Raw genomic sequence first — 26,459 nt, forward strand, 5'->3', positions numbered from 1 at the left:
AGCAAAAAACAAGAAGATAAAATTTTATATAAAAAAAGATGAGCAATAGCCAAAAGAGAAACCAGAAAGAGACAGAGAAAGCTGGGAAAAATTTGTATCATATCTAGAAAATGACATATACAAAATAAGACCCAGTGCGTATAAAATACTAAAACACATGAATGCATATATAAAAGAAACTGCAAATATAAATTGTGAAATAGATGTAAAAGAATTCTTGGATTACTTTACAGATCTTTGGACAGATAATACTAACATCAAAAAAATTACACCAAAAACTTACAAAATACTTTACATGATATAATAACAATGAAACAATTAAAGGACAACCTAAGTAAAGTAAAAAATGGCAAATCAGCAGGAGAAGATAGGATAAACTCCAAACTGTATAAATTTGTGGGAAAAAATTTCATCAAAGATTATTAAAATTTTTAAATAAAATATATACAAATGAACAAATACCAGTAGAATACAGTATAGTAATATCTATATATATAAAAAAGGGGATAATAGAAAACCTACTAATTACAAATATATAGTTTATTGAATACATGCTACACAATATATATTAGAATACTTAATGAAAAATTGAAAATATACAGTGAAAAAAATATATAAATAAATAAAAAAATATATAAAAAATATTATTAGAATGTCAAAATAGATTTAGAAAAGGATGCTCTATAATGGATGCAGCTTTCTGTTTAAACTTTCTTATAGAAAAAAGAAGAGAATTTAATTTAGAAACTCATCTTTTGTTTATAGATTATGAAAAAGCATTTGAGAAAGTAAAAAGATATGTACTGTTTGATAGATATATTACAAAGAATAAATATACCTATTTTACTACATGCAATATTGAATATATACAAAGATAATGAAATAAAAATAAATGAAAAAATGTCTGAAAAACAATCTATGAACTAAAGAGTAAGACAGGAATGCCCTCTGTTTGCATCACTTTTCCATATTATATTAATGAAATATTAATGCAGTGGAACACCTTAAACAATCCAGGTATAAAAATTTCCTGGAATAAAAAAAAATATGCTATTATTTGCAGATGATCAGGTAATAATATCAGATAAGGAAGACAATTTATAAAGAGCAATATATAATTTAAACATTATAGTAGAACAGTTTGGAATGACAATTTCTATAGATAAAACTAAAACAATAGCATTTTGTGGACAAACTCCGGTTAGAAGTAAAATAGTTATTAATACTAAAATAATAGAACAGATAATTACTTTCAGTTATCTTGGATGTGAAATATCATATGAAGGAGAAAAGAGACATAAAAACTTCAAAAGTTTTACAGATTATAAGCCTGATAAATAGAACACTCAATCCAAATATAGTACAAAAAGAAATATACAATACTTTAGCAGTGCCCATGTTATTATATGGCAGTGAAATAATGTGGGCAATAAATGAGATAAAACAAGATGCCGGCCTGGTTGGCCAAGTGGCTAGCATATCCACTCTCCAGCCGAAACTAGTGGTTAGCATATGAACCAAGTGGCTAGCATATCCACTCTCTAGGCTGTGGGTTTGAATCCCATCATGGGCATGGATGTTTGTAATTGTCTGTGAAAATACTAGTGGTGGGTGGTAGATGGCATTGGTGTAGATGATGACTGTAGTTTGAGAATTGGGTTGAGACAGAGTTGTAGAGTAGGTACCCTCCCTCGATGAGTCTTTGGACTCCCTGGAGGTGTTATATAATAATAATAAACAATGAATAAAAACAAGTGAAATGAGATTTATGAGAAGAACTGCAAAATATACCTTATTAGACCAAAACAGGAACGAAAATATTTTAGAAGAACTATAATAAATTTAGTTTAATCCTTTATCCAAGTATATGCAAACAAAGTTTGTGCCTGAAGTATCTTCAGGACTGAGGCAACTCGTAGTAAAGGTGGACCAAGCTCTCATCACACCAAGTGGAAAATAAACTTCCAACATCTTTCTCTAAATCCAGAGTAATTTAATAATAAGGTGGTACACCTTTTGGCAACTTGTATAAGTAAATATGACCTCTCCATTGCTTCCCTTAGTATCACTTCTGGCTCCCACTGACGTTTTTAGGCCCTTCCCTTAATGCATAGCATTATACATGTCTGCAAGGAGATGTGCTTTGCATTATGGGAGATACTGAGACAAGGAGTGATGAGAGCTTGGTCCACCTTTACTACGAGTTGCCTCAGTCCTGAAGATACTTCAGGCGCAAACTTTGTTTGCATACACTTGGATAAAGGATTAAGCTAAATTTATTATAGCCTAACCAAGTGGAAAATAAACTTCCAACATCCTTTTAAAAGAACTAAAAACCAAATCAATAGAAGAAAAACTAAACAATTATAACAAAAATGGATAGAACATGTAAACCGAATGGCCAACACCCGATATCCTAAACAAATACTAAAATATAAACCAGTTGGAAAGAGAAGGCTGGGTAGACCTCAAAAAAAGTTATTGAATGGATAATGAGACCACCAGAACAGACCAATATGGTCTATACCTGTAATTAGCATTGTGATGATGATAATTATTACGTGACACCTCCAAGGAGTCCAAAGACTCATCGAGGGAGGGCACTTACTCTACAACTCTCTGTCTCCACTACCACCACCACTAGTATTTTCACAGGCAATCACAAATATCCATCACTACTGTGGGATTTGAACCCGCAGCCTTTTGGCTGGGGAGCGGATACTCTAACCACGTGGCCAGCGAATTTCGAATACAAATTTTTTATTAGTAAATTTGGGAAATACTATAAATTCTTATATTGTTCTATCCATTGTTTCTCTTGTATTATGTTGATTTGTTCTGTGTCTTTCTTTCTTCATTGTTTGTAGTCCCTCACTTGCATAAATTTTCCTGAAAGTCTAGAAAGGGCTAGAAAAAATGGTGAATTATAAAAATTTACTTAGCCCGTTTACATTATTCACATGGTATCTAACAGCTGTCTTCAACAAAGAAGATAACCCACATGGCACACATATATGCTTTACTCAATCAAGCTTTGACATGGAGATGTTTTTAGTGCCACATATTTTTTTTTTCATGGATCCTAATGTCTCATGATTCTTAAAAGTCCAAAGAGAAATAGCTGACACATTGGCCTGTTATTGAGATTTATGAGGAGAAGAAATAAGCCACTGTTTAGTCATCTGAGTCTTTCACAGGGAAGGTCAAATGGCCAAATTAAACATTTTCTCATTCCATTTATACTTGACTCATTTTTCTCATTCCATTTATACTTTGCTAATAGTATTTGCACTTATTAATTATGTTACTTTTCATTAATAATTACATATTAAAATCTATTTTGTGTATGAATTCTGTAATGCAAAGTAACTTTAAAACATAATGCACTATTGCTTACAGGTACTGTAAACACATGCAGTAGGAAGTAATTAATGGGGCTGCAGGGGTTAAGTCCAACTTGAGTGAAATTTGAGTTATGTTTACACTATCTTATGATATAATATTATGCTGATAATGGAACAAGCATAAATGACATCATCAGCTAAAAGATCCTAGAAGAATGCATGCTTGCATTCTACAAGAAGATAGATGATAATCACTCTTGAAAGGACAATGCTTCAAATTCTAACATTTATGAATCATATTCATCCAGTAGCACAAGCAACATAATTTTTTAATTTATTTAAAACATTACACATTCATTAGCAAACAGCTAAATGAAAAAAAAATCTTTTATAGACAACTTGTTTTAAACAATGGCACTGGATTAAATCCAACTTAGAAACTGTTGTTGCCATAGTGAATTATGATACCCGTTTTAGGTGATAATCATCAAAAAGAACTCCTTATGTATGATGAGAAAATTTTCTGTCATTAGTTTATTACCTGGTCAATGATTGCTCATATTCACATTATAGGAAGTTTGTGTTTTCACATAAGTTATTACTTAGCTAAATGCAAGGTAACAAAAAATGTACCTTAGATGAATTTCTCTCTATGTGAATTATACAGTTGTCTAGTTAATCAGTTGACTGGTAAATATTTTTGCTAATTAATCTTAACATAAATGGTCAATCTTCTAAATGAGCCACTATTATGCAATTGAAAGAATGATAGATTTTGATCCTTGTCATTTTTGATAAGAATCTTTATATGGTGTTTTTCAGTTGAAGGCGAGTTTGAAAAAAAGAATTTTGAAAAGTTTTTCACATATGGATTCCCTCATTGCCGATCAAAGGAGATCTACTTGCATATATTGCCCATCTCTGGATCAGTGCCATGGAGAAGTTTGAATCTCAAGTGGTTGACTTGATATCTCCAAAGCTTTTGACCGGATCTGGCACAAAGGCTTATTAAACAAACTCCAATTATTTGGTCTGTTCTAGGACTTCTGCAGTTGGATTGCCAGCTTTCTGCCTGAATGCACACTGTGTGATGATAGACCCAATTCATAGTTTTGCAGATGACAGCGCATTGCATTCATTTGATAAACCTTATTCTACACAAATCACCTGAACCTACAGAACATCAACCACCACTGCCCTCAATTTTGATCATCAAGCCATCCTCCAATGTGGGTTTAGATAACCTTCTTAATTTCACTGCTAGCTAAACCCAATTCTGCCTTATTTCTCACAAAAAAAGAACCATTTTCTTCCAGTATTATCTTTGACCACTCAAATTTCCAAACAAGATGAGATTTCTGTTCTTGTAATCACCCTGACATCAATCTTCTCCTGGCATAAACACTTGACAACTATTGCCTCATCTGCTAAAAAAAAACTAGGATTTCTCTTTCGCTCAAGACATTACTTCACCACTGAACAACTGTTAACCTTACACAAATCTACCCAGCCATTGAATACTGCTCCCACATTTGGAGTGGGGGGAGGGGCTCCCTAAAGCTTCCTTAAAATACTTGATTCAATACAGAGGAAGGCAATTACCAACTCAATTCTTCCACTTTTGCTCAGGTGTTTGGTTTCTGCAATATGTATATTCTATAAATATTTTCATGGCAAATGTTCATAGGAAATAACATCAATAAGCTGCCATCCAACATCCCTTCACAGTATACACCTTGAAACCCACAGATCAAGTTTCTTTTCTTTCTCCTTCATCCCTGCTACTGCTGTATATGCTTCCCCCTTATCTGTTTCCTATGGAATATAATATACAGGCTATATAAGTATATAATATCCTTATTTAAATCCAATGTAAATAAGTATCTCCTTTCTCAACCCATTATCCATACACAGTACTAATCTACTGTAGACCTATTGGCTAATTAGCTTGGTTATTGTCACTGTTCTCTCTCACACACACAAAAAAAATTAGAAAACCTATAGCACATCAGTACCATGTAGGCAAAGCTCAGTCCAGACTTGGACTCTTGGAAGATTGGCTGTTATTATTACATGGGAATCTATCTAGAGTCCGAAGACCCACTGTGGGAGGCTTACGCTATCCACATGATACCTGGCACATTCACAAAGCACTTGTGGCAGACTGTCAACCCATTCTATTCATTCACTACTCTCTAAGTGAAAAAAAATCTACTTCTGATACCCTTATTAATCATGCTTTTACTGGGTTTCTAGAGACCACTTCCCTTGTTCTTCTCCCCCTCCAGTGAAGTGCCAAAAAATTTCCTCTGCTTCAACTGCATAAAACCATTTGGGTAACTATCATATCTCCTATTTTCAACCTGTCAACCAATTTGTGCAACTCACTACTACACTTTGTCATTATAAGGAGCATTCCAGAGATCAATGACCATCATTATCACTTGCCTCCATCACTTCATCCCCAAGAAACCCAGGTTACTAGATCTGTGCACAGTAATCCAGGAATGGCAGTATCAGCTCTTATAAAAGGAAGTGATAGCTTCCTTATATCTGCTTATTAGTGAGTTCTTCAATAATCAAGCTCTTATGAGCTACCGTGGTTCTTTTGCAATATACTTTCTGAATTTCAACTCCCTATCCATCAGCACCTCAAAACCCCCTAGCTTTATCAATTTTGTAGGTTATAATTCTATCAGTTTGGTACAAATCATGTAATCTTTTCATCCCAAAATGCATAACTATATGCTTTTTCACATTAAACTGGCATCCATTATCTTTTGCCCATACTGTCACTGTTTAAATCATTACTGCAAACTCTGTATGTCACTTGATTAAATCATCACTGCAAACTCTGTATATCACTTGATTAAATATTATGCTACCCAGTTTTGCATTATCAGCAAGCGACTCAATATTTCCCTTAAAATAATTTTCTGAATCGTTAATTAATTTACAAAAAATTAAGTGGTCTAAGCATAGACCCCTGTAGTACACTACTAATCACCTCGTTTCTCCTGGATATTCTTTTCCTCGATATCCTTATTTGCTCTAATTTGTGCAATAATGTTTGGCTGATGTGTTGCTTTTATGTAGAAACAATGACTGGGCAATTATTTATGTAGAAATATACTTACTACCAACCTGAACTAAGGCAGATTCTTTGAACTCCTGGTTTATTATTTATACATTAGACTGCTGAGATTTCCATACAACCTTTCTGAATACTTCTTGTTTCCTTGATGTTAGCTTTTTGGGGTTTCTTCTGTGTACTGTGAGAGGAATCCAACTACCCTCTCAAGTGATGATGCTAATAAACTCTGACTTGAAGTCTCTTCAGTACTACTCAGAGCTAAACTTCTGACTTATCTCTAGCTGAAATCAAGGCTTTAAAATCCTTGATACATAATAAACATCTCACCATAATGAAAGCAGACTAGGTTATCTGTAGTGATCATGGACATCGCTGAGTACAACAAAAAAAAAATTTCTCTGTTACAAGATCAGTCTATTTACTAGGGGATTTCCCAGAACCCTACCAATATCCAAATTTACAAACTTAGTTCCTCACTCAACAAGGTACTCAGTTGGATAAAGACACTAAAAAAAAAGAAAAAAAAAGACCCATTTGGTAGAAGTCCATGTTTTTATGACCTTCCAAAAATACATAAGGAGTTCCACTTGGACCTATAGCAAACTACATAGACTCCCCATAACCGATCACTTAGCCTAACTCATCTTTTAAGCTCTCATACTGGCCACACCCACACACACACACAAGCCTGTGTGAAAAATTTATCGGATTTTTTTGGCAAAAATAAAAAAACCTAACCCTTCAGCCTATAGACCTCATGATTAGCTTTGATATCCAGTCCTTATTTACTAGTGCACCTTTGGCTGACACTCTCCAACTGTTATCAGATGAGTTTCCTCCAGACAGTTGAACTGGTTGATTTTGTCATGCACCTAGACTGTTTCATTTGCAGGAACCAATTCTACAAACAGATTGAAGGAACTGCCATGGGAAGCACCTTGTCACCTGTACTTGCTAATTTCTGCTTAGAGCATCTTGAAGGATCACTCTTCTCTTCAGTATTATCTCAACCTTCCTTTCAGATTCAATATATAGATGATGTGTTTGCAATCTGGGCCAGACTCAACAGAATCTCTACTTACCTTTTTAACCAAAATCAACAACCTACACCTACACTGTGGAAAAGAAAAGGATGGAAAATTAGCTTTCCTGGATTTCCTGTTTGCCTGTACCCCTTCAAGGTTCAGCACATCATCCATCTCAAAAAATAGGCATCTTCAAATCTTTGCTCAGCAGAGTATATGTTATCTGCTCCAATTCCTAAGCTCCCCAACAAGAATTGAGCACCATCCAATGCATCTACATGAAACCATACTACAGAATGGTTTCATCTCTAAGATCTAAGAGGAACAGTTCATTTGTTCGCTGATGATGCAAAGTTGGGTAGGGCAATAGTGAATGCAGAAGATGTCAAAATCTTGCAGGATGACTTGGATAGATTGGAGTTCTGAGCTAAGGAGAATGGATGTCAATTTAAGGTGACAAAATGTAAGGTTATGCATTTTGGGGTGAAAAGATTAACAGCAGTATACCACATTGGTGGAACTGTACTCCAGGAGATTGATGAAGCCAGGGACTTGGGAGTGTTGGTGGATAGGGAGATGAAGTTTAGGGGGCACATTGCAAAAGTGGCTAAATCAGCTCATCAACTCACTTGGTTGTTGAAAAATACCTTGACGGGCAGAGACAAGCAAGTTATTGTACCTCTGTACCAAGCCTTGATAAGACCTCATCTCGACTACCGTGCCCAGATTTGGGCACGGTAGTCGAGACCTCTGTTCCTTCTTGATGGGGAGGAGGTGAAGAGGATCCAGAGGCGAGTGACTAAGATGATAGCGGGGTCTATGGAATGAACCATATGAGAACAGGTTGAAGATTTGTGGGTTGCAGAAATTAGTTGATAGGCAGAAAAGGGGAGATATGATTGAGACATTCAAATTGCTAAAGGGTTTCTATAGGATTAATTCAGAGGATATTTTTGAGATCAGGACTGGTGGTGATGGGAGAACTAGGGGGACACCTATGGAAGCTGGGCAAGAGTGTGGTTAGCAGGGGTGTTAGAGCTGGGTTCTTTACTTGTAGAGTGGTAAATGAGTGGAATAAGCTGCCAGAGTCTGTTGTAGGTGCTATGACGGTGAGTGAGTTCAAGGCAAGGTATGATAGATACTGTGAGAATGTCATATAGTTGTGTGGACATGATGTTTAGTGCCTCCCTCGATGAGTCTAAGGACTCCCTGGAGTCGCCCGTAATAATAATAATAATCTCAAGAAAGTTTAAATGCATCTTGGACTCTTACAAGCCCATCTCCAAAACCCCTGAACTTGTACAGCGAGTCATATTCCATATATTGCAGGCATCTCTGAGATGATCGCTAAGATCCTGAAAAGATACAATTTAGTTTCTGCAATTTTTCTTGTCAACAAAATCTTATATTGGTTTACCATCCACAAAAAATAAACAGCCCCTCCCTCTCCCTGGTGTTTACCAAGTTCAATGTGAGTGCCTCTGTTTGACCAACAGGATTTTCTGTTGAAAAACGATTACAAGAACATCAATCTTATGTTAATAACAATAAACTTGAAAAATCTGACCACGATATCATATGATCCAATACATGCCTTTTTCGGTACAGGTTCAGGTTTGACCAGTTATTTAAAGAGTGCAGAAGCACTTATACACTGCCCAAATTTAAATCATAATAACTGTCTCTCTAGTGTCAAGATTTGGGAGAGTCATCCTCATAAATAGCAAGAAATAATGCATTCTCCTCTACACCTCTCCCATTCTGATTAATTTTTTTTAAATTTAATTTTATTTAAAATCACTTAATTTTAAATTTTGACCTTAATCTTATTTTATTGTTTTACCTTGTAATTATACTGATGCACCGACGGTAACTAGTTAGTTTCTGGTTGAAATATTTGCAGTAATAAAATTATTATAGTCTTCTGAATATGTCTAATAAATGTTAATATGCCATTATTATATTCTAGTGAAAATGTGTCTAATAAATTTATTATGTCACAAGGGCTATTAAAAGTTTGTCAGAAGATATTTTATATGTTGCTTTTTCCACTAATGAAAAAGCTTTCTCAAAAAAAAAAAAATATTTCTGTTAATTAAATTTTCCAATCATATTTTTCAAGACTATTTCATCTTATATTTATATCTTCACAGGGTACCAAAGACTATGGGCCTCATCAGATGGCTATTAGGCAAGAGGTGTTTAAGAAGATAACAGAATGCTTTAAAAGACATGGAGCTGAATCAATAGACACGCCAGTTTTTGAATTGAAAGTATGCCATTAAAAGTGAATTGTTATTCATTATGGAAATTATTTCTTCACATATACAAATCTCTATAGACTTCAAGGGAAGCAAACTTTTGTGGTGGCAATTGTTCATATTAAATATATCAAACGTATAGGAACAAAAGGTTTCTTAAAAAGTAACATGAATTAAAAAAAAAAAAAAAAAAAAAAACATGAACCAGTTTTGTTCAGTTTGAATAAGACCCAAAATTCACAGAACAGTTATGCAGCACTGATGAATAGTAAAGTACATGTATGACATATCAGTATATTACCTATCATTTTAACATTACTTTTTTCTTTTTTTTTTTTTTTAAGAATCATTTTGCTCCTATATATTTTCACTTTGATAAATAGCTACATTCTTGACAAAGTATGCCAGTAAGCATCAGAAAGTAGTCAAATGAAAAAATTTTGATTCATATATGATCATAGGATCAGTTTACTTTGTATAGAGTTGTTATATTAAATTTGTAGGATGTGCATTACCAGTCCTGTCGACTGTGCCATTTTGTTATATTAAATTTGTAGGCTGCATGTTACCAATCCTGTCAATTGTGCCAATTTGTTATATTATTAAGTGTGAGATTGTTATACTTTAAGCTTGATCTACTCCATGTATATTATTCCCCTACCTATGTCCAACCTATATTTAACCCGACATTAGTAAGGTGGGGTGTCACAGACCCCAAAGATATAGAAAGAAATAACTGTGACACCACCACCTTACTAATGCCAGGTTAAAGACAATTGTGGAGTAAAATATCAATATATTAATTTTAATTTTTATTGGTTAGAATGTTACAGATTCGTATCCATGATAGTGCATTGACTTCAGGACCAACATGTTGTATTCTAAAGAATGAAGCTCAATTCTAAAAAATGTAAATCATTTTCATTAAAAATATATAATTATATACAATAAATAATACATACCAGGAATAATTAAATGGCTATTTTAAAATAACATAAATGAGCTCAATAATTTTCTCTTACACACTATTCAATATTGAAAGACAGAACAAAATATTTCTTCAAAAACAAAACTGATATTGGCATTCAGTTAAACGTTCTGTAGTCTCACTTGGCCATATAGAAGTTTCCTTTAATGTATCTATCTTTCAATTTTTCGAAGTAGGCATGAAGAAAAATTTCACGAACAGGAATATGTTAAGTGCATTTCCAATACTAGAACTTTCACTGCAGATTCCAAATTTCTCCTTGAAATATATATCAAGTTATATATATTTCCTTTAATTGAGCACAAAATATTTTCACACGCAAAGGCTTGAATTACTTGGAAAGTAATTCAAAATGCATATAAAACTTTTCCAAGATTTGAGAACTTAACTTTGGTAGTTATTAAACTTCCTCTGCTCTGCTTTCCTCCTTGCCTACTCTTTTTTACTTCCTAGTGTTCCTGTTACCAAATGACAGCTGTTCTAAAAAAAAAACAACAACTAATGCACATGTCCATTACTAAGATTCAAAATGAAACTCGAGTCACAAAATGGTTGCTATTTAATGGCTGCTAACAATGCTTACATGCTATAAGTATTTGACATAGAAACACCACGGTAACCAACATAAATGAATATATAATATGCATTCAACATTATTATGTTATTCTCTAAGGATTATAGTATACGGTAAGCAAGTTTACTAACTTATAACTACAATTAAATTATTTTATATAAAAAATATGGATATTTTTCCGGATATGCAATGTGTGCTAAATAATAATCATAATAACTTTAATTAATACTTTTTATATTTCAGCAGTGTTAAATTGCCATCATCAAGGATCACAAAGCAATGATATGTGCATGCAGGCACTAACACTGGGTGAGGCTGAAGAGAGAGGCAATTAGTGTTAGTGCCTGCATGCACATATCATTGTGCATGAGCACCTGAAGATTTGCCAAGACCACTCAATTTGCTCCACTGGGGATGCCATTTAGGACTCTGGTTACCTTTCTTCAGCCTCACTTACCCAGTGTTAGTACCTGATTATACATATCATTGCTTTGTGATCCCTGATGATGGCAATCTAATGTTGCTGAAATATAAAAAGCATTAGTTAAAGTTATTATAATTAATATTTAGTATCCATTGTAATTTCCAGAAAAATAATAGTTACGAATAGCCAACTTATAAGCTTTTCAACCAGAATATGTATATTAGATAATTAAAATTTATTAGGATCCCTTATTTTTTAACCCAAATCTTCTGGGTTAAAAATTATTCAGACCACTTATGGATGGTAAATTAAATATGAAAATAGACAACAGGATTAACATGCATAAGAAATTAGTTGAATAACTAATATTTTTTTGCTTAATTTGCATAATCCATTTATTTTCTATGTAAACTTTTTTTAGATATTATTTCTATTATTGTTTAATGTCTGAAATTCCTGTTAACTTTAATATAGTACTGTAAAGATTTAGAAATTGTCTCTGTAAAAGAAATTTTTATTCAGAGTATTTATTATTACACAAGGGTTCAATTCTGATTGGTGCAATGATTTTAACTGTTCCTTCTAGAATCCGGAAAATCACCGACTGAAGGCCAAATACAAAAAATATACACATTTAATAAAACTAAAACAATATACACATACATACATAAAATATAAACATACATAAAATAAAATTACATAAATAACTACAAAATACTAGATCCAAGGCCTTCTAAAATAAATCTATGCTTTAGAGATTTTTTTATCCAAAAATATTAGTCACTCATTCTCTGACTCATTCTATTACTGGATTGTTTAACATATACTTAATCACGTTTGCCAGACTAAACACTTTGTTTTCACAATAACAAAATTGTTTATAGTCAGTTTCTTTGTTAGGGCCTTTTCCAAAAATCTAAACATTTTCTTCTTCTTTTCCATAGGATTCTTTCTTATCACCCTTATGTAGTATACAATATTATTTCTCACTGACTCACTGAAGTATAAATATTTCTTACCTCTTGCAGTTCTACCTCTTTGATGCACAATTTACTAATTTGTGTACTAGAGAAAAAAAAGTTTCTTCTTCTACTACATAAACAACGTATCTAAGCTGAGCTAATTTCGTCGCTTTTTCCAGTAGAAATAACAAATAGATCCGGCGTCCTTAAGACAGATGAAACTTTCCAATCAGTGCTTCTTCGAACGTTCGATTAGAACATTGAACTGCAATATCTTCTTTTATTTACTAATTACTTGTTGATAGTCTGAACTCTTCCAAAAAGACTCACAGTTTTACTATTCCTTTTCGGAATCTACTATTAATATTCTTCTGACTCTCACATAAAACTAAATGAACTTCATAATTTCTCCAGTCTGCATTCTTAAACTTCCATTAGCTCTCTCTTGTTTTCCCTGTTACTTCAATACTGAATGCTCTCTCTGCAGCTGTCAATCACCTATCAAACTAATAATATACTAAAAAAAACAATTTGGAAAAATATTCATAATGTTAAATTTATGATTATTTTTAAAGTGCTTTATGATTCCAAGTTATTGCTCATTGAAGTTTTGTAACAGTTTATTATTCAGTATAACTTTATTTTTTCACTTATTTAATGAACTCGATTCAGATTTCATTCAATTAGAAAATATGGATTAAAACTGGCTATAGTGAAATTTAAAATACTGTTATTCTAAGTTTGGATATTTGTGCTAATTTATTTATAAAATACTGACCCAAGTCTTTATGTGCATGCTTCATAATATAAAGCACATGTATGTTTGCACACTAATGCATGTGTGCATATTATGTGAATCCCAACAGCATAGTTAAATATTTCAGAAATCTTTGCCCTAGAGACCAAGCATAACTTTTTAAATCACTTCAGGTCTCTAGTAAGCAGGATGGTGGTCTCACTATGGATGATGAAATTCATTCACAAACATCAAGCATGTGCATATTAGAACTTGCAACCTGTTGGTAGGACGAGAAGAGACACTGTCACTTGGCCAACCAGTTTAACTTAATGGTCAAACCTATGACTGAAAGGAGACCTTGTTCAAACAGCAAAAAAAAAGATGTGTATAAATTCACATGGAGAGAGCAGAAATAAGTCAGTATTGATTATGTTGTTGTTAATAGTGATATCTGCACTGATTCCTATAGATAGAATATGATCACCATTTAGTTTTGAAAAATGAATATATTAGAGAAAAATGTGAATAGAAAAAAATCTGTACAAGCATTTTAAAAATGATACAAAGTCAAATGTAAAATCAAATATAAAAATATTATTAGAGAAAAAAAATGAAAGAGAAGAAAATCAAGTTTGAAAACAAGGTCCAAACCTTGAATTCAGCCCCCCCCCCCAAAAAATGTTGATAGATTCAGCCAGGGAGACGTGATGAAGAATAGAAAAATCCAAATAGCTTTGAAACATTAATGAAACTTCTTACAATATTCTTATCTATCTTGAAAAACTTGCCTTTATCTGCTTTAGTAATAATTAAATTATTATTTCTCAAAGATTTATGTGTTATAAATTTAAAGAATGACAGATTGAGTGGATGTGGCTTAGCTTTGAGAAATTAGCTTCTAGACTATTCATTGGCCTTTCTCTCTCTCCTAACCCGACTGGTAGCCACATCGATAAGGTTAATAATCTTATTAACAGTGTTCTGGTTGGGATGAAAAATTAAAGAAAAACTTACTTTTCCATGAGCATTCTCCAAAATTATATGGTTTGCCTAAGATTTCATATCTGGCGTTCCATTAAGTTTGTTTGTTATTGATGGCATCACTTGACCTACTTATAGGTTATCATATATTTTTCCAATTTAGTGGCTACTTCCACAGAAAAATCTTACTTACCGTATTTGCCGGTATAAGACGCACCCATTTTTTGTACACATTTTTTTAGGAAAAAAAAACTTTATCACCGAATATTCTAATGAATTTACAGTATTTCAAACATAAAGTAATAAGGTCTACTTTCAACAAATACCTAATCTAACTAGGAAAGAGTATCCACCTTTTAATCTTCTTCGTCAAAACCCAGAAATTCATCTCCAGAACTAAATAAGAGACACTTGAAGCCTCTTCTAAATCAGAATCTGAGTCCTCATACAACAAATTGTCCTCTGTACCATCCAGTGCATTATTAATGCCACACTTCTTAAATGATTTAGCCGCTGTCTCAGTTTTCAGCATCCCATGAAGCTTTGACCCACTCACAAACTTGCGAAATGCTAGGCCTCTTCCTTCTGGATGCAGTGTTCCACTTCTCCTTCATAAATCCCTTAAATGGTTTATTAATACAGATCTAAAAGTTGAAGCTGACTAGTTAGACCTCCTGGAATTACAGCTAACTGAGTTTTCAATACCTTGGGTTTATTTTTAACATCTTCTGTTCTGTGAGAAAGAAACTGATCCCATACTAGCAGGGCAGGCTTCTTCAACAGTCCGCCAGAGCGCCTAGACCAAATGTTATCTATCCATAACTGGAATACTAGAATGTATATTCCAGTAACTGGAATACCTAACTAACATAACTGTAATGCTCTCACACAACGCAAGGAAGCAACAATAAAGAATCAATAAAGAGAAAATTTCCAGAAATGAAAGTAATAAAAAACTGAGTATCGGCATATAAGACACACCCTGTTTTTCAGACCTATTTTCAAAGAAAAAAAGTGCATCTCATATGCCGGCAAATACGATATATTAAAAACAATTTGGACACTTTAAAAATAAAATTTGTAATCTTCATTTAATTCCTTCTGATGACATTTTAGATATTATCATTGTATCTTTATCAGATACCATTGATTGATTTACTCCAGCAAGAATTTGATTATCATCACAGTTTTTGATTTATTATTCACTCTGGATATTTCACTTTTCAAAACAAACTATACCTACAGGTTGGTAGGGATGGCAATGGAAAGTCCTCTTTCTTCAACTCTTCCTGACTATTTTATAGATCACTTCGAAATGCATCTCCTCAACAATATTTCTCCAAGACTTGCTCATTAGTATAGGTACATTGCTGATGTTTCTGCAGTTTGGAATGATATCTCTTCTGATTTACAACATTTTGTACCTAAAATAAATGCACTTCATCCAGGAATTCAGTTCACTTTAGAAAAATAAGAAAAGAACCAAATAGCCATTTTTTTATCTGCTAATTTTTCATCAAGTTGATGGCAACTTACAATTCTCAGTAAAGATGACCTGCACAGGCCATATTCATGCAGAATTGCACCATCATCCTTGTCAAAAAGTAGAGACTATCGAGACCTGAATACATCATGTTCATTCTTTATGTTCTTCAGATGAACTTCTACAGAAATAATTGGAACACCTTAGGTCAACTTTCTTGTCAAATGATTTCTGTGAAGTCTTTATGAATAAAACATTGATGAAGACTTAATATGAGTGATTTCCTCTTGAGCAAAGCTTCTTATTGCTTTGCCTCTTCTGCTCAAGAGAAAATCACTTATATTCTACTCCTTTGTGTGAAAGGAATTTTTAAATGTATTGAAAAAATGTTATATCTCTTAACACGAGTGATTTCCTCTTGAGCAGAAGGAGCAAAGCCTCTTTGTTGTCTTTTATGCCCTGTTAGAAAAATCTCCACCTTTCTCTCATATCCTGAGGACAAGCTTCCTCCATTACTATCATTTATGTTGAGTACCATGAGTCTGAACAGGCGATCTCTTCTAAATGCAAAGTTCTTTAGAATAAAATTAAAATCCTTCATATGGGTAGGTTTCTTATGGAATGTCTTTATTATTATTATTATTATTATTGTTCCGGGAAACTCCAAGGAGTCGACAGACTCATCGAGGGAGGCCCTAACATCATGTCAAGAACAACTATTCAACATTCACGCAGTATCTATCATACCTTGCCTTGAACTCATTCACGGTCGTAGCACCCACAACAGACTCTGGAAGCTTATTCCACTCATTTACCACTCTCCAAGTAAAGAACCTAGCTCTAACACCCTTGTCAACCACGCTCTTGCCCAGCTTCCATGCATGGCCCCTAGTCCTCCCACCACCAGTCATATTTTCAAAAATATCTTCTGGATCAATCTTATAAAAACCCTTCAGTAATTTGAATGTCTCAATCATATCACCCCTCCTTCGCCTATCGTCCAATTTCTGCAACCCACAAATCTTCAACCTATTCTCATAAGGTTCATTCCACAGACCTGCTATCATCTTGGTCACTCGTCTCTGGACCCTCTCCACTTCCTCCCCATCACGAAGAAACCCTGGTGCCCATAGCTGGGCACAGAAGTCCAGATGGGGTCTTATCAAGGCTCGATACAGAGGAACAACAACTTGTTCGTCTCTGCATGTTAAAGTATTTTTCAGAAGCCAAGTGATTTGGTGAGCTGTTTTAGTTACTTTTGCAATGTGCCCCCTAAACTTCAACTCCCTATCCACCAACACTCCCAAATCCCTGGCCTCATCAATCTCCTGGAGTATGATTCCACCAATGCGATATACTGCTGCTATTCTTTTCACCCCAAAGTGCATAACCTTACACTTTGCCACATTAAATTCACATCCATTTTTCCTAGCCCAGTCCTCTAAACTATCCAAATCATCCTGTAAAATTTTGACATCTTGTGCACTCACAATTGCTCTACCCAACTTTGCATCATCAGCAAACAAGTGAACACTTCCTCTTAGATTCTTTCCAATATCATTGATGAACAAATTGAAAAGCAGTGGTCCAAGAACAGAGCCCTGTGGCACTCCACTAGTCACAAGACGTCTTTTAGACTCCACTCCTGAATAAACCACTCTTTGATATCTCTCCTTCAACCACCCTCTTATCCATCTCACCAACCCTATATCTATACCCATCTGCTCCAGTTTACTGATTAGGGTTCCATGTGGTATCCTATCAAAGGCCTTGGCAAGGTCCAGTAGTATCACTGTAAACCCATTACCCCTATCCAGTTCAGCCGTCACTGTGTTATAAAATGTGAGCAAGTTACTGAGGCATGATCTACCCTTCACAAAACCATGTTGTCCCCCATACAATATCCCATTTTCATCTATCCAATCCTGTATTCTTTTCTTGACTAATTTCTCTAAGACCTTGACAATGATTCCTGATATGCTAATCGGTCGGTAATTTGCAACAGCAGTCTTGGAACCACCTTTATGCAGTGGAACTGTTTTCCCCTCTTTCCACCCGCTCGGGACTAACCCAGACCCGAGACTCAAATTAAACAAAATGGTCAAGGGTACTGACAATTCTTTAGCTGCTTCTCGTACAACACGAGCTGGTATACCATCCAATCCCACAGATGTATTGACATTGAGGTTATGCAATAGACTACTCACCTCCACTTCATTAACCACAATTCCCGTATAATCTACTGGTTTATTCGTTTCTGCAATGTCACCACCTGGATGATATACTTTTGCAAAGTGCTCACTCAGTAACTCAACTATCTCAACTGATTCAGTTACCTCCCTACCATCAGCATTCTTTAAAATCAATCTGCCATGTACATTTTTCCTTTTACTTGCTACATATCTAAAAAACTGTTTAGGATTCTCTTTAGCCTGCATGGCCAATGTTCTTTCGTAATCCTTTTTTGCTTTTCTTACCACACTCGTCACCCTTCTGGCCTGCGCTTTATACCGTTCATGTGCCTGCCGGTCACCCTTCTCCTTAAATTCCCTCCATAGTTGTTTCTTTTTTTGCAACTCAAGCTTAATGGTGTTATTCGTCCATTTAACCCCTACTTGATTTATTATTCGGACTCTAGGTATACAGTCAGCCATTGCTTCATGCAAGCACTTCTTAACTACCTCCCATGCACTATCAACTTCTAGTCCTTGTAGTTGTACATGCCATGGCACTGAACCAATCAAACTCCTAAGCATGTCATACTTTCCAGCCCGATAATTCCACATGTACCCTGTCTTAATTGAAAATTCTACACCTTTATCCACCTCCCAAGTTAAGACCCTATGATCACTCTCACCAATTGGTGGCAATGTGGTCATATTTGTTACAGCCAAATCCTCAGATGTGATTACTAGGTCAAGCACTCTCTGACCCCTAGTATTTTCCATTACATGCTGTCGCAGATAGTTATCCCTTAATAACCGCATAAAATCCAGTTCCTTCCTCCCGTGTGTCCTCTCCTCACTCCAATCAATGCGACCATAGTTGAAATCTCCCATAATAATCACCCTCCTTCCACCCATTTCTTCTATTTGCTTGTGCATACTGTCACCACCATCTTTTCTATCACCTGGTCTATAGCAGCACCCAATTGTATATTTAGTTCTGCTAGCCACAATCTCACACCAAATTGCCTCAAATGTGCTCTTTTCTCTATCCTGCAATTCAACTTCTACTCTCCTTGGCTGGAGCTCATCAGCTATCATCAACAATACTCCTCCCTCCATTTTATTCTCTCTGTCATTCCTGAACACACTATACCCATCACATTCAATCCCACTAGTTATATCATCTACAGTCAGCCATGTTTCACTGATACCTATAACCTGTGGTCTGGAAGTGCCAACCATGGCCAAAAACTCTTCCTTCTTGTTCCTAATACTCCTAGTATTAGTGTACATGAATTTAAGACCCCCATTAGCCCCAACCCTACCTTGATGCCTTATATTAACTATCCCACTCAGATTTGTTGTCCTTATTTGCTCTGGCATATTATATTCATTCTTACATTCAACTGCCTCCATAAGGACTGTATCTCTACTCCCCCCCCCCCCAACAAATCTAGTTTCCCTGAATTTGCATATCCACTACATTCAGCAACACTTTCTCAAGTCTTCTTACACCGTAACCATTCAAATGCAAGCCATCCATCTTATATAGATCCTTTCGCCCATCAAACTCACTCCACACATCCATAAATTCCACACCACGCTTCATACATAACCCACGCATAAAGTCATTCGCAATTATAGCCCTCCTTTTAAACATTTCACTGTCATACCGTGGCAAAAGACTAATCATTCTAACTCTCTCACTCTTTTCTTTTGCTACCTCAAACAATTCATTCAGGTCTTCTATCATTTCCATTTTATCTCCTTTCAAATCATTCGTACCTGCCACAACAATCATTTCTTTCACCCTTTCCTTTTGCTCTCTAATAGACGCAGTTACGTCCTTTATGGTCGCACCAGGTTGGTACGATTTTGTCAAATCCTCTACTAACACACCTCGTACTAACGAGTCTCCATACAGCACTCTATCCTTCATTTTGTTCATGTTCACATTCATACGTCTATTTTTCCTGTCATACCTTTTATTATTGGTTGGTTCATTCAGTCTACTTTTGTTCATGCACTCTAGCTGCTGTTTTGCTCTTTCTATCGCACTATTCAACAACGTGATCTCACTCAATGCATCTATCTCATCTTGTTTGTTCTCTGAGAAACCATTTATACTATCATTCACACTTTCTACATTCACACTCTCACAATTTTCATGTACAACCTTGCCGTTTCTTGTCATATCCCTATTTCCTTCATTCTGAAGGTTGACAAAAATATCACACTCACGATCCGAAATACACTTCAATTCCTCATTCTCCCTACATTTTCTACACACATTCAATCCTTTATTATCATCTAACCACACTCCGACCGCACTCCGCAAAGCGTACATTTCACAGCTAGTACACTGACTCATTTCTTTTATGCTACCGTTCTTTGATAACGATGCCGAACCTTCATTACTGGCCGCCATTTTCCTTCGCACAGGTGCCATCCTTATTTGCAACGTGTTTTGTCAAATTATACGTTATAACACACTAAAATACGCAAGGCAAACAAAACAAAACTACACAATATTAAGTAATTTGTATCGATAACTGAAAATGATACTTATCTTATCTGGAGCTTGCACGAACACTACACATTACGAATTCATCTAGCGGCGACTTCTCGACATAGATTATGTTATAAAACACTTTAGTACACTAACCACGCTAATAAAGCTCTAATAATATACCAAAATTACACACTTAAGTCCATTAAATTGAATCCAAAACACCAATAAATCAACAAAAATCACAAATCTCTCAGGAGCTCTCCGATAGCACGTCCGTTCACCAGCTAGCCTCGACACCAATCCTCAGAATATAGGAAAATTGTGAAACATAAAGACAATTGCCCAACTTAAATAAATCTAATGTCTCTGCATTTATCTCCTTTATCGGAGATAGTACTTTTGCAATCTGCTAATCTTTCCTAATTTGTATAAATAAAGTGGATATTACATCTAGCATTATTTCAAAGCTGAATGTAGAAACTATGAAAGTTTTGTAAAGTAAGTTGACCAGAGAGCTTACAGGAATACACTATAATCCACTTTAGTTATATAATTTTGCATGGCCAAACTGAAACCTTTTGACTCTTTATTTTAATTGTGCATATTTTTTAATTAGAAAAGTGTTAACTGTTTTTTAAATCAAAATGTAAGAGGAAAAATTAGAATCATTTGTATTTAATTTTAATATCTTTATTTGTAAAATTTTCAGCTAAGTTTCATAACCATTTTATTTAAAAATAATTATCAATTAAATCATTTTATTGTAATTTATTTTGAATATCTATTAATGCAGATGGAGCTATTCTCCTGCAGCCAGTACTGCACATAATATCACATGCTTTCATTTGAATTGTTCTTTTTTTGTGTATGCTTGTGTGTGTGTTTTCCTGTAATTATATTGACAATAGCTATGAAACTTATCTGAATATTTTACAAATAAAGGCATTAAAATTAAACATAAGTGATTCTAGTAATAATATTTTATGAGTTACTGTTTTTGTTACCTTCCAGTAGCTACTATTGGTGCTTTTTTTTTTTTTTTTTTTTTTTTTTTTTTTTTAAGAATCTTAGTTATTTGCATAATTTACTGTTCCATTTCTGTACTGAGATTATTATTATTAACACCATTATGGGAAGTTCACACTATCACATTCACTCATCAAACTGTACTTTAAATTCATGTAATGTTTCCACATTCAGCATGTGTCAGGCAATATATTCCACTCATCAACCATTCTCCATACAAAGAGCCAGTTCCTCAATGACACCTTCTGAAATATAGGCCAAAAATTTACAATTAAAATTCGAGATTTTTTATGCAAGTTTTCCATTTTTATTAGTATTCCAACTCATGGTGTACCGGTTTTAAACACTTTAATATCAAAACCATCTTTTTTACCTCCTTCAACTCTAACACGTCTTACTTATAACTCATATATAGACTGTATATTGCTTGATATAATGTCCCATTTTCACCAGATAATTAGTGTTTTGAAGATCTTTACTCTTGGTGCCTTATCATATGCCATTTCTAGATTTGTAAAACTTAAATACTGATCCTTGTTTTATTCCTATGATTTCTCCACTATTTGTTTTAAAATGAAAATCTGATCCCAACAACATTGTTTTATTTTGATTTTTATAGATAGGCACTGTAAGTGCTCTACTCCAATCATCTGGAATTTGATCTTCTTATGAGTTCAGTCCTTTTGAATTATGTAGTAGAGCTACTGTAAAACTTCTATACCTTCATATTTGAGCGTTTCTAATTGTAAAATCTTTGGTATCTTGAATACATAAAATTATTGTTCCTCAGAAGTTTATCTTCAATAGGAATTGGAAAGTACTTACAGCCTCCACCCAATCTGCCATAATGTATATTTATATCAACTAAAATATTGGATGTGAAGTATCCATTAAATTGCAATTCTATTGCCATTCCATTGAAACGACATAGATATCAATTGTAAGGTGATGTATTTCATCCACATGGATGTTTGTGTGGTTAAATGGTTATAACCCAAGAATTACATGTAAAATCATTGACAGTTATTGCTAACATCCTTCAAGGGAAGAAGTCTGCAGAGTTCCTATTCTTTATATTAATGACATGTTGGAATGTATGGCAAAGATTTTGTAGAAATTACAAATATATTTGGTGTGGTGCCCTTAAGAGATCCCTTTAAAAGCCTCTTTTCTGTATAGAAGAGAACAATTGAGTGATCAGTACCATGTCCCCTCACCAATTCATTTTTTTCACACAGACATTCAATTTCTACTGCATGCATTTTCTACTGATGTTTTTATGTTTGCTGTTGATCAAAATTGCCAATTGAAATTCCTGCAACCCCCTCTAAACCCATGACACATGCAGCAGCAAATCTTCAGTCTTTCACAGTTCAAATCCAAACTGTTTCTTCAATCCATCCATCCCTTAGGACAGGTAGAGTCCCCCGATTTAGGGGTCATGAAGAATTAATACAGCCAGCACATCACGCCTCTGCTTCATCCTGGTAAGGGCAAGTATTTTTAGGCTTAGATTTGTTTGTTCATGGGAGCTGGTTTGCCTTTCCTGAGTTTCCAAGAGGAAAGATCCTCTACCGCCGTATGAGATTGGCTAATTCACTGCTTGGTTGAAAAGACCTGATAAAGGTTCCTCGCATCATAGATTCAAACCTGGATCTTTCAACCTAAGTGCTTATCTGTGCCAACTGAACTATGGAGGCACCAAATCCAAACTTACAAAACAGAAAATCCGTATGCATTTCTTAAAGAATACAATCCTCATGTCTTCAAATCCATTGTTAACAAGCTTCTTTTTTTTTGCCCATCCTTGAGACTAGCATACTATAGGTTGACCAAACTAATACCATAATATATGAAGATAATTGATTAGCTGCATTTTCTGAAAATTGAACTGCTAAGGTTCAAGGGTCCTGGATTTGCAAGGTAACCTATGTTAAATTAAGCATATCTCCTATAACTTGTGCATTCTGTCAATGATAAATTATTATTATTATCATATCAAAAAGTCAAGGACTCATCACATGACTCATACCAGCTGTTATATCTCTTCAAGTCATTCATGCTAGATGTATTCACCACTCAACTGGCAAACTGGTCCACTGACTCACCTCTCTGTGAGAGAAAAATCTAGCTCTCACTTCTTTAACTGCACATAAACTTAGCTTGCCATGTTCTCTCCCACCTTTCATACAACAAAAAATTTTATCAGTTGATATCCTATAACATCATTTCAGAAGTATATATATATACATCTGTATCATATCACCCCCTCCCCTTTCTCCTGTTGACTAGTGTCTACAGTCCATAATCCTGATATCTTTATTACTATTCTTTTTACTATTTCTACAGCTTCTTCATCTCCATCTGAACTCAGAACACCAAATCTGTGCATAGTAATCCAAATGTGGTCTCATTAAGGCCTTGTAGAGAGGCAAAATGACATCCTTATCCTTAAATGTCAATATTTCTTTTGACATTGCAATGATCCTCTGAATTATATTTGCAATTTTTGTGACTTTTGAACCTCAAGTTCTTATCCAGCATAATTCCAAGTGTCTCAGCCTCATCAGTTTCTTGTAATATAACCACACCAATATAATATGCAATTGGAAATCTCATCATGCCGAAGTGTATAACTTTACTAACATTGAATTGACAGCCTTCATCATTTGCCTACAGTTCCGACCTATTCAAATCATTTTGTAAATGTCTTTGCATCATCAGCAAACAATTCAGCATCTCTTGTTGAGTTTTTCTCAATATCATCAATGTATAAATTGAACAACAATGGTGCAAGGACTGATCCCTGTGGTACACCACTGATCAATTTTAAGAAAATACATTTTATCTATCTTCCACTGACTAGTAATTAATTTTGTATAATCAGCCATTTTTTTATCTATGTACTTTTATTTATTTTTATTTGATTTTCAAATACAAGTTACATTGTGTTTTTTTTTTAACCATTTTGAACATATGCTGATGATTGCACTTTAAATATATAGAACTAAAGAAAATAGACATAGTGGAAATTGCAAATTAGGAATTATTCAAAAATTTCTAAACTTATGAAAGGGATAATTGTTGAAGTGATCACTCATATTGTATTAATTTGAGGTTTAAGGATTGATAATAACAGAAAGGAAGCATGAGCACTCAGATAAAGCTTTCTTTATAGGTTCATTGTATGAATGTAATCATTGTTTGCTTTTATTTATTATAGATTTTGAGACTTTAATTAATTTATGTTATTTCACATCTAGGAAATTCTAACGGGAAAGTATGGAGAGGATAGTAAGCTGATTTATGATCTTGCTGACCAGGGAGGAGAGATTCTGTCACTGCGATATGATTTAACTGTACCATTTGCACGTTACCTTGCAATGAATAAAATAACAAATATTAAGCGTTACCATATCGGAAAGGTATACAGGCGGGATACTCCAGCAATGACACGTGGTCGCTATAGAGAATTTTACCAGTGTGTGAGTACAGAAATGCTAATACATAGTTAATGTATATAAGATTCTCCCTGTTTTAGAAGTTTTGTAGACAAACTAATTACTCCCCCCCCCTTTTCTTTCTGCTTCTGAAATATAAAAATTTATTTAAAGGTCTATGAATCCTCATACACAGTTTAATTGAGTTTGAAGATTACACAGCACAAGATTAAAAACAAATCACACTAACTCGGGCATTGTTTGTTGTTATTTTTCTAAGTTATTTCTTTTGCACTGTATGTTTGTAAATAGACTACTTTTGGACTTTTAATAGTATTTAAGTGAGTGCATGGTGCAATTTTTCATAATTGAAGTTCTGAGATAATAGAAATCATGTAAAGATTAGATATAAATGTTTTGCACAATATATAATTTTATAGATTTGCAAACTGCTGGCTAGTTTGGTCAACTTGTCAGATGACAGATATACTGATAAACAGGCTGATGGTTTGACTAAGCATGGATGTTTGTGATACTTCAGAGATACTCGATGCCATAATGAAAACTGTTTACAAAGATAAATCTAATTTTTTTAAAAAATGAGATTTATCTCTGTTGGTATTAGCTGAATGCAGTAACTTTTTTAGTTTTCAGACCTAGCATACAAAGTTTTCTTCAGTGTAACTACCATACAAAACTACATGACACAGTCAGTCCTTAGCTAACATACATAGAGCACTTTGAAATTTAGGAAGAAGAAAAAGACCAAAAGCATGTCCTCTGTACCTCAGACATCTCTATACAACACATCATGTACCCAAATAATTTTTTTTTGTTCCTTAAGCTTCCCAACATTGAATTTCAGCACAATCAGGCCAAAATGCATCTCCCACCTTAGAGATCCCTATAGGTTGCAAAGTTCAGTGAATCAACTGGTTAATTTATTTCATAAATTCTAAAAATCTCATTGTGAAAACAAGATAACTATCATTAGCAGTCTTTTGGAAACAAGTATAGTTGTCATCTAAACAACCATCTCTAGACTCGCTGTTGGTTGTTTAGATGACAACTATACTTGTTTCCAAAAGACTGCTAATGATAGTTATCTAGTTATCTGATTAAGTCAATGCATGATCTGCCTGACTTCCACAGTAATAACAAGTTCTTCCAGGAGGCACTGATGATTCTTTTTTTTCTCAGTACATTGTACAGCAAAAAAAACTCTCAGAAACTGTACATTGTACAGTTTCTGAGAGAACTGCCTTTTTCCATTTAGACTGATCTAAAGTTTTAGCTTCTTAGTTGTTTGTCAATATTACTTGAAACTAAACTCTTTATTTCCTGTTGTTGTTTAGTCCTCTTTTCATTTCTGAGATCTGTTTTAGGAAGTGGTTACATGTCATACAGGTGATGCGGGCAGTGTAGCAAAGTTGGTGGT

At 34.3% G+C, this 26,459-nt stretch overlaps 1 protein-coding gene across 1 annotated transcript in view; it reads left to right on the forward strand.

The window, feature by feature from the left end:
• Positions 1 to 26,459, forward strand: part of LOC150105708 (histidine--tRNA ligase, cytoplasmic-like) — a 190,507-nt gene that overhangs the window by 35,052 nt on the left and 128,996 nt on the right. Inside the window, exons 3-4 of the mRNA XM_090394308.1 lie at positions 9,617 to 9,736; positions 24,845 to 25,066. Of these exons, the coding sequence (XP_090250434.1) occupies positions 9,617 to 9,736; positions 24,845 to 25,066 (342 nt within the window). The remainder of the gene's footprint in view (positions 1 to 9,616; positions 9,737 to 24,844; positions 25,067 to 26,459) is intronic.

The sequence above is a fragment of the Typopeltis vanoorti genome, chromosome 6, assembly GCF_054136105.1.
Source record: "Typopeltis vanoorti isolate ZY-2024b chromosome 6, IOZ_Tvanoo_1.0, whole genome shotgun sequence".
NCBI classification, from domain to species: domain Eukaryota; kingdom Metazoa; phylum Arthropoda; class Arachnida; order Uropygi; family Thelyphonidae; genus Typopeltis; species Typopeltis vanoorti.